Source organism: Phyllobates terribilis, unplaced genomic scaffold (assembly GCF_046119375.1).
Source record: "Phyllobates terribilis strain yellow unplaced genomic scaffold, ASM4611937v1 Scaffold_5__5_contigs__length_657084704, whole genome shotgun sequence".
Lineage (NCBI taxonomy): Eukaryota > Metazoa > Chordata > Amphibia > Anura > Dendrobatidae > Phyllobates > Phyllobates terribilis.
The window spans coordinates 59735472-59748848 of record NW_027362765.1 but is presented as its reverse complement, the minus strand read 5'-3'; the positions used below and the strand labels follow the sequence as shown (position 1 = coordinate 59748848).

Below are 13377 nucleotides of genomic sequence, written 5' to 3'. Positions count from 1 at the left end.
ATGAGGGGTACCATTCATACCAGGATTGAAGGGTGAGGAGACCATACATACCAGGATTTGGGATGAGGGGTACATGCATACCAGGATTGGGGGATGAGGGGTACCATGCATACCAGGATTGGGGGATGAGGGGTACCATGCATACCAGGATTGGGGGATGAGGGGTACCATGCATACCAAGATTGGGGGTGAGGGGACCATGCATACCAGGATTTGGGGGTGAGGGGTGCCGTACATACCGGGATTGGGGGATGAGGGGTGCCATGCATACCAGCATTGGGGGATGAGGGGTGCCATGCATACCAGCATTGGGGGATGAGGGGTGCCATGCATACCAGCATTGGGGATGAGGGGTGCCATGCATACCAGCATTGGGGATGGGGGGTACCATGCATACCAACATTTGGGGTGAGGGGGTACCATGCATACCAGAATAGGAATGAGGGGTACCATGCATACCAGGATAGGAATGCGGGGTACCATACATACCAGGATAGGGATGAGGGGTAGCATTCATACCAGAATAGGAATATGTGGTGCCATGCATACCAGGATTGGGGGATGAGGAGTGCCATGCATACCAGGATAGGGATGAGGAGGTCATACATACCAGGATTGGGGATTGGGGATGAGGAAGCCATGCATACCAGGATGAGGGATTGGGTGCCATGCATATCAGGATTGGAGGATGAGGAGGCTATACATACCAGGATTGGGGGATGATTGATGCCATACATAGCAGAATTGGGATGAGGGGTGCCATGTATACCAGGATGAGTTGTACCATACATACTAGAATAGGGATGTGGGGTACCATGCATACCAGGATGAGGGATGCGGTGCCATTTATACAAGAATGAGGGATTTATAAACAGCAGCCAACATATCAAATAACAAAAAAAAACGGGTTAGAATCCCGGAAAACTGGGCCTTACCCAGACAGCCTACTCACAGCATATATCAAACCAAACAGAGACTAGGAGTATAAATGGCTTACAAAAGAAGATTGTTTATTAATAGATAAATATACAGTACAAAAATGCATTTTAAATATCATAAATGTAGGAGAAGGGGAAAAAAAGTTCAAAGTGCCTAAACCAAGGTCCCCAAAGGTTCACTGCATCCCATCCCAAATGCTAAGGAATTTGCAGCCATCAAAATTTCAAGCCACACCCACCACTGCAGTAGTGGCCCAAATGGATGTGGGAAAACCCCACTTGCCAGGTAGGAAACAGTATATACTTACCGCAAAGTGGATGGGAACGCAGGGAAGGGGGGAGCCTCAGGGTAGCAGGCGCACCTCGACGCACGTTTCGCTGTAACAGGACAGCTTTCTCAAGAGGAAGAATGAGGGATGCGGTGCCATGCATACCAGGATGAGGGGTACCATGCATACCAGAATAGGGAAGAGGGGTACCATGCATACCAGGATGACGTATGGGGTACCATGCATACCAGGATGAGGGATGGAGTGACATGCATACCAGGATTGAGGGATGAGGAGGCCATACATACCAGAATTGGGATGAGGGGTGCCATGTATACAAGTATGCGGGGTACCATACATACCAGAATAGGGATGAGGGTACCATGCATACCAGGATGAGGGATGGGGTGCCATGCATACCAGGATGAGGGGTACCATACATACCAGGATAGGGATGAGGAGTGCCATACATGCCAGGATTGGGGATGAGAAAGCCATGCATACCAGGATGAGGGATTGGGTACCATACATACCAGGATGGGGGGTGCCATGCATACCAGGATTGGGGGATGAGGGGTGCCATACATACCAGGATTGGGATGAGGGGTGTCATGTATATCAAATTTGGGGTGAGGGGGCCATGCATACCAGGATGAGAGATGGGGTGCCATGCATACAAGGATTGGGATGAGGGGTGCCATGTATACCAGATTTGAAATGAGGGGTGCCATGCATACCAGGATTGGGGATGGGGGGTGCCATGCATACCAGGATTGGGGATGGGGGGTGCCATGCATACCAGGATTGGGGATGAGGGGTGCCATGCATACCAGGATTGGGGATGAGGGGTGCTATGCATACCAGGATTGGGGATGAGGGGTGCCATGCATACCAGGACTAGGGATGAGGGGTGCCATGCATACCAGGATTGGGGATGAGGGATGCCATGCATACCAGGACTGGGGATGAAGGGTGCCATGCATACCAGGATAGGGATGAGGGGTGCCATGCATACCAGGATTCAGATGAGGGGCCATGCATACCAGGATAGGGCTGAGGGGTACCATGTATACTAGGATGAGGGATGGGGTGTCATGCAAACCAGGATGATAGGGATGATGGATGGGGTACCATGCATACCAGGATGAGGGATGGGGTGCCATGCATACCAGGATAGGGATGAGGGATGGGGTACCATGCATACCAGGATAGGGATGAGGAGTGCCATGCATACCAGTATGGAAGTGAGGGGCCCAGGCATACCAGGATAAGGCTGAGGGGGCCATGCATACCAGGATTGGGTATTAGGGAGTCATGCATATCAGGATGAGGGGTGCCAAGCATGCCAGGATTGGGATGAGGGGTGCCATGTATACCAGGATTGTAAATGAGGGGTGCCATGCATAACAGGATTAGAGGTGAGGGGTGCCATGCATAATAGGATTGGGGGTGAGGGGTGCCATGCATACCAAGATTGGGGGTGAGGGGTGCCATGCATATCAGGATAGGGATGAGGGGTGCCATGCATAACAGGATAGAGATGGGGGCAGCACAAATACCAGGATGGGGGCAGCACATACCAGCATGGGAGACCATATACCAATAAAAATGCTCACCACCCGGGCGTAGAACGGGCTCAATAGCTAGTATAATAATAATGGCACTTCCACAGAGCAATTTAAACCTACAGGAAAACGGAAGCTAGAGCCATCCAAATAGTATTACAATGAATTTTATTGCACAAACAAGATAAAACAATTAAAATAGGGAAAACTAGTTCAGAATAGACACCATTAACCTGTAGTATCAAACCATTCCACAAGAGGGACCAATTCCCCATAGACAAGAGAGTTTAGAGTTAGCACATGAATGTAAATTACTACCATTCGGGTACATGTATAACTCAGCTATGCTGGCAAAAAGGAGTTCATAATAGATGCAGTGCAGTTACATTAAAGTGTATATATGCTGAGCGGACACTCAGCAAATATACTATAAGCTATAGTGCTTAGCATAGTGCATAGTAAATCCAGTAGAGTTTGAAGTCAATATCCAGAGAAAGTGCTTAACATAGTGGCTTTCTGACACATCCTCAGGTTGTACCTTCCATCCCCTGCACTCAGCATCAATGTTTCTCTTTGGTGTATTCCCTATTTAACATCTTTCTGCACTATGTTAAGCACTTTCTCTGGATACTGACTTCAAACTCTGCTGGATTAGCCTATGCACTATGCTAATCACTTTAACTTTAGAAGAAATGTTTACTTGAGTCTGTGCAATAACATCTATTAATTGATAGATATTTTCCCAATAATATGTATTTAACTATATAAGGGACTGTATGTCTCCCTGGTATTGGCTACAAACTAAAAACTTGCAAAGTATTTTTTACATCCTCAACACAAATATAGCTACTCCCCTGTGTGAGATCTCTGGTGTTTAACAAGTCGGCATTTTTGTGTATAACATTTCCCACATTCTCGACATGAAAATATGTTTTCCCCTGTGTGAATTCTTTGATGTGCAACAAGATGTGATTTCTTTTTAAAACATTTCTCACATTCAGAACATGAAAATGGTTTCTCCCCTGTGTGCATTCTCTGATGTGTGACTAAAGAGTATTTCTGTGTAAAACATTTCCCACATTCTGAACATGAATATGGTTTCTCCCCTGTGTGACTTCTCCAATGTTCAACAAGATACGATTTTTGTGTAAAACACTTTCCACATTCTGAACATGAAAAAGGCTTCTCACCTGTGTGACTTCTCTTATGTGTAACAATATATGATTTCCTTGTAAAACATTTCCCACATTCTGAACATGAATATGGCTTCTCACCTGTGTGCTTTTTCTGATGATTAACAAGAATTGATTTTTGTATAAAACATTTCCCACATTCTGAACATGAAAAAGGCTTCTCCCCTGTGTGACTTCTCTCATGTGCAACAATATGTGATTTTTGTGTAAAACATTTCCCACATTCTGAACATAAATATGGCTTCTCACCTCTGTGTATCTTCGCATGTTTAAGAAGACTTGATTTAGCTGTAAAAAACTTTCCACATTCTAAACATGAAAAAGGCTTCTCCCCTGTGTGACTTCTCTCATGTGCAACAATATGTGATTTTTGTGTAAAACTTTTCCCACATTCCGAACATGAATATGATTTTTTTCTTGTTTGAGTTTTTTGATGTTCACCATCAATTCTGTTTTGTCTTTTTTGCACAACAGTCTGTGATGAATCAGAAGATATAAGCTTTTCAAAATGATCAGATTGCAGATCTTTACTGAGAAGGGCTGGAGACAAATCTGGGATATTGTCATGTTTTTCCCATGTATCCGGTGTGATAGTATGATCATGTGCTGTCAAATCTGAAAATGTAAGATGTGCCCATGATCTGCTAGTACAGTCATCTGCCAAGAATAAAATGGAAATTCGAACAATTTTGAAATTAGATTACCGGTAATAATTATAATATTTATACTTTGTGTACCATTTCAATACAAATTATATTACAATTTAATGAGGAACTGATGAAGGCACTGCTGGCAACAGTAAATATGAAAGCTGGGACTCATAGCTTATTAAGCTAGACCATTAGGTTTCTGCTCTTTTCGTCTTTCGCTTTGCCACTTTATAGGTCCATGTTTTAGTGTACCTGTTACCAAACCTCCCAAAAAATCCTCAAAACTATCCCACCACATTCAATTTCAATATAACAAATATAGAATCAATGAACAACAATGGAGAAAATGTTTATGTCACGATATACAACACTTATAACAACATTGAAGTACAGTTGAATGAAACACACAATTGCTAACAGTGCTAACCACTAAAGAATACAGAAAACTAGATTGAGCCCAGAGCCACAAAGTGGGTATATATATATATATATATATATATTATATATATATTATATATATATATATATATATATATATATATATATATATATATATATTATATATATATATATACATACACAGTACAGTCCAATAGTTTGGATATACCTTCTCATTTAAAGATTTTTCTGTATTTTCATGACTATTAAAATTGTACATTCACACTGAAGGCATCAAAACTATGAATGAACACATGTGGAATTATATACTTAACAAAAAAGTGTGAAACAACTGAAAATATGTCTTATATTCTAGGTTCTTCAAAGTAGCCACCTTTTGCTTTGATGACTGCTTTGCACACTCTTGGTATTCTCTTGATGAGCTTCAAGTGGTAGTCACCGGAAATGGTCTTCCAACAATCTTGAAGGAGTTCCCAGAGATGCTTAGCACTTGTTGGCCCTTTTGCCTTCACTCTGAGGTCCAGGTTACCCCAAACCATCTTGATTGGGTTCAGGTCTGGTGACTGTGGAGGCCAGGTCATCTGGCATAGCACCCCATCACTCTCCCTCTTGGTCAAATAGTCCTTACACAGCTTGCAGGTGTTTTTGGGGTCATTGTCCTGTTGAAAAATAAATGATGGTCCAACTAAACGCAAACCGGATGGAATAGCATGCCGCTGCAAGATGCTGTGGTAGCCATGCTGGTTCAGTATGCCTTCAATTTTGAATAAATCCCCAACAGTATCACCAGCAAAGCACCCCCACACCATCACACCTCCTCCTCCATGCTTCACGGTGGGAACCAGGCATGTAGAGTCCATCCGTTCACCTTTTCTGCGTTGCACAAAGACACGGTGGTTGGAACCAAAGATCTCAAATTTGGACTCATCAGACCAAAGCACAGATTTCCACTGGTCTAATGTCCATTCCTTGTGTTCTTTAGCCCAAACAAGTCTCTTCTGCTTGTTGCCTGTCCTTAGCAGTGGTTTCCTAGAAGCTATTTTACCATGAAGGCCTGCTGCACAAAGTCTCCTCTTAACAGTTGTTGAAGAGATGTGTCTGCTGCTAGAACTCTGTGTGGCATTGACCTGGTCTCTAATCTGAGCTGCTGTTAACCTGCGAATTCTGAGGCTGATGACTCGCATAAACTTATCTTCAGAAGCAGAGGTGACTCTTGGTCTTCCTTTCCTGGGGTGGTCCTCATGTGAGCCAGTTTCTTTGTAGCGCTTGATGGTTTTTGCAACTGCACTTGGGGACACTTTCAAAGTTTTCCCAATTTTTTGCACTGACTGACCTTCATTTCTTAAAGTAATGATGGCCACTTGTTTTTCTTTACTTCGCTGCTTTTTTCTTTCCATAATACAAATTCTAACAGTCTATTCAGTAGTACTATCAGCTGTGTATCCACCAGACTTCTGCACAACACAACTGATGATCCCAACCCCATTTATAAGGCAAGAAATCCCACTTATTAAACCTGACAGGGCACACCTGTGAAGTGAAAACCATTTCGGGTGACTACCACTTGAAGCTCATCAAGAGAATGCCAAGAGTGTGCAAAGCAGTCATCAAAGCAAAAGGTGGCTACTTTGAAGAACCTAGAATATAAGACATATTTTCAGTTGTTTCACACTCTTTTTTTTAAGTATATAATTTCACATGTGTTAATTCGTAGTTTTGATGCCTTCAGTGTGAATGTACAATTTTCATAGTCATGAAAATACAGAAAAATCTGTAAATGAGAAGGTGTGTCCAAACTTTTGGTCTGTACTGTACATATATATATATATATATATATATATATATATATATATATATATATATATATATATATATATATATATATATATATATATATATATATATATATATATATATATATATATATATATATACACACACACACACACAAACATACAGTGCTGGCCAAAAGTATTGGCACCCCTGCAACTCTGTCAGATAATACTCAGTTTCTTCCTGAAAATGATTGCAATCACAAATTCTTTGGTATTATTCTCTTCATTTAATTTGCTTGCAAGGAAAAAACACAAGAGAGAATGAAGCAAAAATCAAATCATTGATCATTTCACACAAAACTCCAAAAAAGGGCCGGACAAAAGTATTGGCACCCTCAGCCTAATACTTGGTTGCACAACCTTTAGCCAAAATAACTGCGAACAACCGCTTCCGGTAACTAGATTGGCTACTAAACGCAAGAATTTGACAAGTAATCAACAGGATAAAAAAACTAACACAAGTCTACGGGTAATTAATTTATCATCTCATAATCTCAGTTCAGCACAATGTGAAGTACTGAGTAGAGGTTTGTCTTTTGCACCAACTAACCCATTTCATCTGTTTACAGCCATGAAAGATCTCTATATCTTTTCCCGTAAACTGATCATGAAAAAACTACATAATCGTGGTACATTGGATTTAGGCCTGGATAGTGCAGCTGAGCGGGAAGCCCTCTCCATTTTGGAGGCATGATTACAAGAGCAGAGCATTGAGAAACAAGGTATGTTTCCTCAGGATGTGATTCCCAGATCGACGAGGTTTCCCCCCTTGTCCTTATGTCCAGCTGTTGAAATCTTCACTAAATTAGTTTTGGATGATTTCAAGAAAATCTCTACACAACCAAGACATAGTAATCTTAGCTATAGACAAAGACAAGCCTTGAAAGAGCTGCAGGCACTTGATGATGTAGTCTTCAAGGCTGCGGACAAGGGGGGAAATATCGTCATCTGGCCAATAAATAAATATGAGAAAGAGGCTCACAGACAACTGAGAGATAGAAACACTTATGAAAAACTAGCCTTCTCACCCCTCGCTTCCTTTTCGGCTCAGCTGCACTCTATACTTTGTGAAGCCTTTGATCAAGGCATTATCACAAAACAAATTTTTGAGGGACTAATGGTAAAATACCCAAAAGTCCCAACTTTTTACCTTCTTCCAAAAGTCCACAAGGATCCCGTCGACCCTCCTGGCCGTCCAATTGTGTCAGGAATAGATGGTTTATGCGAACCAGTGTGTAAGTTTATAGATTACTATTTAAAACCTATGGTGGAAACCTTACCATCATTTGTTAAGGATACAACGGACGTGCTAAGGAGGGTGGACGGGATCTTTGTGGAACCAGATATGTTTGCTGGTTACTGCGGATATTGAATCCCTTTACACTTGCATTGACCATGAAGATGGTATTAGAGCTGTCCGCTTCTTCCTGGGGAGTTCAAACTGGGACAGCCAATTGGGTGATTTGGTCCTTGAATTGCTCCGGTTCATATTAACACACAATTTTTTTGTTTTTAAGGATACATTCTATTTGCAGAGACTCGGCACTGCCATGGGGGCGGCCTGCGCGCCCGCGTACGCAAACCTTTTCCTGGGTTTCTGGGAGAGGTGTTTGTTCGGGGATGCGGGGGCGCGGGCTGCCGACCATGTGCAGTGCTGGCTGCGATATATCGATGATCTTTTCATTATTTGGCAAGGTACTGCCTGTGATCTGGAGCAATTCATGGACCAACTTAATGACAACCCTTTTAACATTAAACTGACCTTCCAATATAGTGCGAAAAAAATTGATTTTCTAGATATCTCCCTTGAGGTAGATGAACAAGGATATATCCAAACTGATGTCTTTGGCAAGGTACTGCCTGTGATCTGGAGCAATTCATGGACCAACTTAATGACAACCCTTTTAACATTAAACTGACCTTCCAATATAGTGCGAAAAAAATTGATTTTCTAGATATCTCCCTTGAGGTAGATGAACAAGGATATATCCAAACTGATGTCTATCGCAAATCTACATCAGTGAATGCATTATTACATGCTGATTCAGCACACAACGTTTCTACGGTCAGGGCTGTCCCAGTTGGTCAATTCCTCAGATTGAAGCGGATATGCTCTTCTGAGGCTAAATTTGAGGATCAGGCCATGGACCTTTCCCGACGTTTTGCGGAGAGAGGCTACAGCAAGCGTTGTGTTAAACAGGGGTATAGGAGAGCGAGGGCTACCCCACGCAATATGCTGTTGGGCTCCATTACAAAATCAAAGGAAAATTTTGGACCACCTAGATTCATCTCCACGTATAATCAAGACTGGTCGCTTATGAGAACAATTATGCAACGACATTGACTGAACCTTCACTGGCTCCGCATATTTCAGCATCTCCTCTCATGACTTCCAGGAGATGCAGAAATATTAAAGATATTCTGGTTAAAAGTCACTACATTGCGCCTAAGCCTAATCCATTTGGGTCAAGGGGACCAAGAAAGGGGTGCGTACCATGTGGTCACTGTCTGGCATGCACCAATGTCTCTCGCAGCACTGAGTTCTCTAATTCCTCTGGAAGCCACCACTATAAAATTAATGAATATATTTCATGTGGGACTTCTAATGTTGTATATCATGCAACTTGTGGGTGTGGAAAAATATACATCGGACTCACATCTAGAGAAATGCGGGTGAGGATTAGAGAGCATGTGAGAGACATTGGTGCAGCAAGGACGGTGGCAGACATTTCTTCATTAAAAACTATTCCACGCCATTTTAGGCAACATCATTACAGTAACCCCAAAACCTTCATGGTACAGGGAATTGAGGTCATCCATGGTGGCATCCGAGGAGGCAACATAAAAAAACTTCTAGCTCAGAGAGAGGCTAAATGGATAGTAGAACTGGGAGCTGTGATTCCCAATGGCCTCAATGAAATGTTAAGCTTCGCCCCGTTTTTGTGAACAATAGTAACCCTTTGGTATATTTTTTTAATGCTATTTTATCCTATTACATTTTTTATTGCTTTGTTATGTCTCTTGTCCTGTTTATATATACTTTTTCTTCTCTCTTCCATAGCTTGACCCATTATCCTGCGGCATGAATTGGCACCACCCTTCAATCTATGAATTCATACCATTTGGACTGGATTTATAATTGTCATTTGGTGTTTTTTATATAAATATATGTATGGGTTGCTGCCACTAACCTGTGCTAAATGGTGTGCGCATGTGTGCTGCGCTGTCTGTTGTCCCCGCTCCGCCCCCGGCATCTTTATGGAGCCTGTTTGTTGTCTGGGAGCCATGGTAACTTACCCTGCTCTTCCTGACACGTGCAGTCTGCCTTGATGGCCGTGGGCGGTGCGGCTGACGCGCACGGCTTAGTGCACATGTGCCGACATACCATTACGCGATTGGTCCATTGTGACCATGTGACCGCAGGTCCTGAACATACTTAAATCTGCATGGAAGGTTCTTTTCTGCATTCCCCCCGAGGAAGTGATTTAACACATCAAGCGAAACGTGCGTTGGGGATTTTTCTTGTGGGGCTGCTATTTAGCAATGGGTAAGCGTGCAATACCATGATCTGAACATTGATTATAGGGGTTTATGTGCGGACACGATCTGTTATACTAAAAATACATATTTTTATAGACTTTTACTGTATGCAGCACTTAGACAACTATCCCACTAGGGGTTAAACACTGTGGCACCTTTTTTATCCATTGTTATTTCTACTCTCTACGATTGGTTAATCTGAATATATGTATATATGCAGCCCCACTTTTTATGCCGGGTTGTTCCTTGTTGTATGTCCTATGTCTTTAAGTGTTTAATAAAATATTTGCCTTTTTATTATTGCCAAAAAAACTCCTGTGGTTTGTGGTAGCATGCATAAATATTATATATATATATATATATATATATATATATATATATATATATATATATATATATATATATATATATATATATATATATACAGTGCTGGCCAAAAGTATTGGCACCCCTGCAATTCTGTCAGATAGTACTCAGTTTCTTCCTGAAAATGATTGCAATCACAAATTCTTTGGTATTATTCTCTTCATTTAATTTGCTTGCAAGGAAAAAACACAAAAGAGAATGAAGCAAAAATCAAATCATTGATCATTTCACACAAAACTCAAAAAAAGGGCCGGACAAAAGTATTGGCACCCTCAGCCTAATACTTGGTTGCACAACCTTTAGCCAAAATAACTGCGAACAACCGCTTCCGGTAACCATCAATGAGTTTCTTACAATGCTCTGCTGGAATTGTAGACCATTCTTCTTTGGCAAACTGCTCCAGGTCCCTGATATTTGAAGGGTGCCTTCTCCAAACTGCCAGGTGTTCTATGGGATTTAGGTCTGGACTCATTGCTGGCCACCTTAGAAGTCTCCAGTGCTTTCTCTAAAACCATTTTATAGTGCTTTTGGAAGTGTGTTTTGTGTTATTGTCCTGCTGGAAGACCCATGACCTCTGAGGGAGACCCAGCTTTCTCACACTGGGCCCTACATTATGCTGCAAAATTTGTTGGTAGTCTTCAGACTTCATAATGCCATGCACACGGTCAAGCAGTCCAGTGCCAGAGGCAGCAAAGCAACCCCAAAACATCAGAGAACCTCCGCCATGTTTAACTGTAGGGACCGTGTTCTTTTCTTTGAATGCCTCTCTTTTTTTCCTGTACACTCTATGTTGATGCTTTTTCCCAAAAATCTCTACTTTTGTCTCATCTGACCAGAGAACATTCTTCCAAAACGTTTTAGGCTTTCTCAGGTAAGCTTTGGAAAACTCCAGCCTGGCTTTTTTATGTCTCGGGGTAAGAAGTGGGGTCTTCCTGGGTATCCTACCATACAGTCCCTTTTCATTCAGACGTCGACGGATAGTACGGGTTGACACTGTTGTACCCTCGGACTGCAGGGCAGCTTGAACTTGTTTGGATGTTAGTCGAGGTTCTTTATCCACCAGCCGCACAATCTTGCGTTGAAATCTCTCGTCAATTTTTCTTTTCCGTACACATCTAGTGAGGTTAGCCACAGTGCCATGGGCTTTAAACTTCTTGATGACACTGCGCACGGAAGACACAGGAACATTTAGGTCTTTGGAGATGGACTTGTAGCCTTGAGATTGCTCATGCTTCCTCACAATTTGGTTTCTCAAGTCCTCAGACAGTTCTTTGGTCTTCTTTCTTTTCTCCATGCTCAATGTGGTACACACAAGGACTCAGGACAGAGGTTGAGTCGACTTTAATCCATGTTAACTGGCTGCAAGTGTGATTTAGTTATTGCCAACACCTGTTAGGTGCCACAGGTAAGTTACAGGTGCTGTTAGTTACACGAATTAGAGAAGCATCACATGATTTTTCAAACAGTGCCAATACTTTTGTCCACCCCCTTTTTTAGGTTTGGTGTGGAATTGTATCCAATTTTGGCTTTAGGACAATTCTTTTTGTGTTTTTTCATTGAAGACAAATTAAATGAAGATAATAATACCAAAGAATTTTTGATTGCAATCATTTTCAGGAAGAAACTGAGTATTATCTGACAGAATTGCCGGGGTGCCAATACTTTTGGCCAGCACTGTATATATACAGTACAGACCAAAAGTTTGGACACACCTTCTCATTTAAAAGATTTTTCTGCATTTTCATGACTATGAAAATTGTACATTCACACTGAAGGCATCAAAACTATGAATTAACACATTTGGAATTATATACTTAACAAAAAAGTGTGAAACAACTGAAAATATGTCTTATATTCTTGAAATGAGGTGTGTCCAAACTTTTGGTCTGTACTGTATATATGTATATATATATATATACACACACACACATTATAATGTATATATAATGTGATACTAATGGCAACGGAGCTTTTATCAGAACAATATTTTCATAATACAGCCCAATAATTTCTGAACAGGTTTTAGCCCCTTAAGAACGCAGTCTATATTTAATTTAGCATTTTCATTTTTTTCCTTCTCTTTCTCCAAGAGCAAACTTTTTCAATTTCAGTAACAACATAAACATTATGGGGGCAGTAGTTCTTTTTTTTGCGTGGAATGAATTGTATGACACCATTCACTTTACCATATAATTTACTGAAAAACAGGAAATTAAGAAGCCAAAAGTGAGGAAAAACAGTAACTACACTTAATGGTAATTTTGTTTCCTCAAACCGTGACAGCCCCCATATATGCTCACCATTTTTTATTGTACTCATCCACTATGTGATGTTAAAAAAAAAAAACTAACAAAGTAGCACTCTGTAGCGCTAAGTATGCAAACATGAAATATATGGAATTTGAATAACATTACTGCTCAGGAAAATAGAAATAATTGAGAAATCTTAGCACAGAAATTGGCCAATTGATGTGTACCTGGCAGCCACGGTAAAGCGTTCCTCGTTACCAAGACCTACCTAGGTGTTTCCTCTCTTAGAGACTAACATCTGCATGTGTATGGGAAGGTAAGACCCTGCTGTCATTGTAATAAGCCTGTGGCTTAGAGGCGGAGTGCTCAGTCA

General features: G+C 41.4%; 1 protein-coding gene across 1 annotated transcript in view; it reads right to left on the bottom strand.

Annotated features, from left to right (window-relative positions):
* LOC141271449 (uncharacterized) overlaps window positions 1-13377 on the bottom strand; it is a 120219-nt gene that overhangs the window by 52034 nt on the left and 54808 nt on the right. The window contains exon 13 of the mRNA XM_073681521.1: window positions 3623-4622. Within this exon, the coding sequence (XP_073537622.1) occupies window positions 3623-4622 (1000 nt within the window). The remainder of the gene's footprint in view (window positions 1-3622; window positions 4623-13377) is intronic.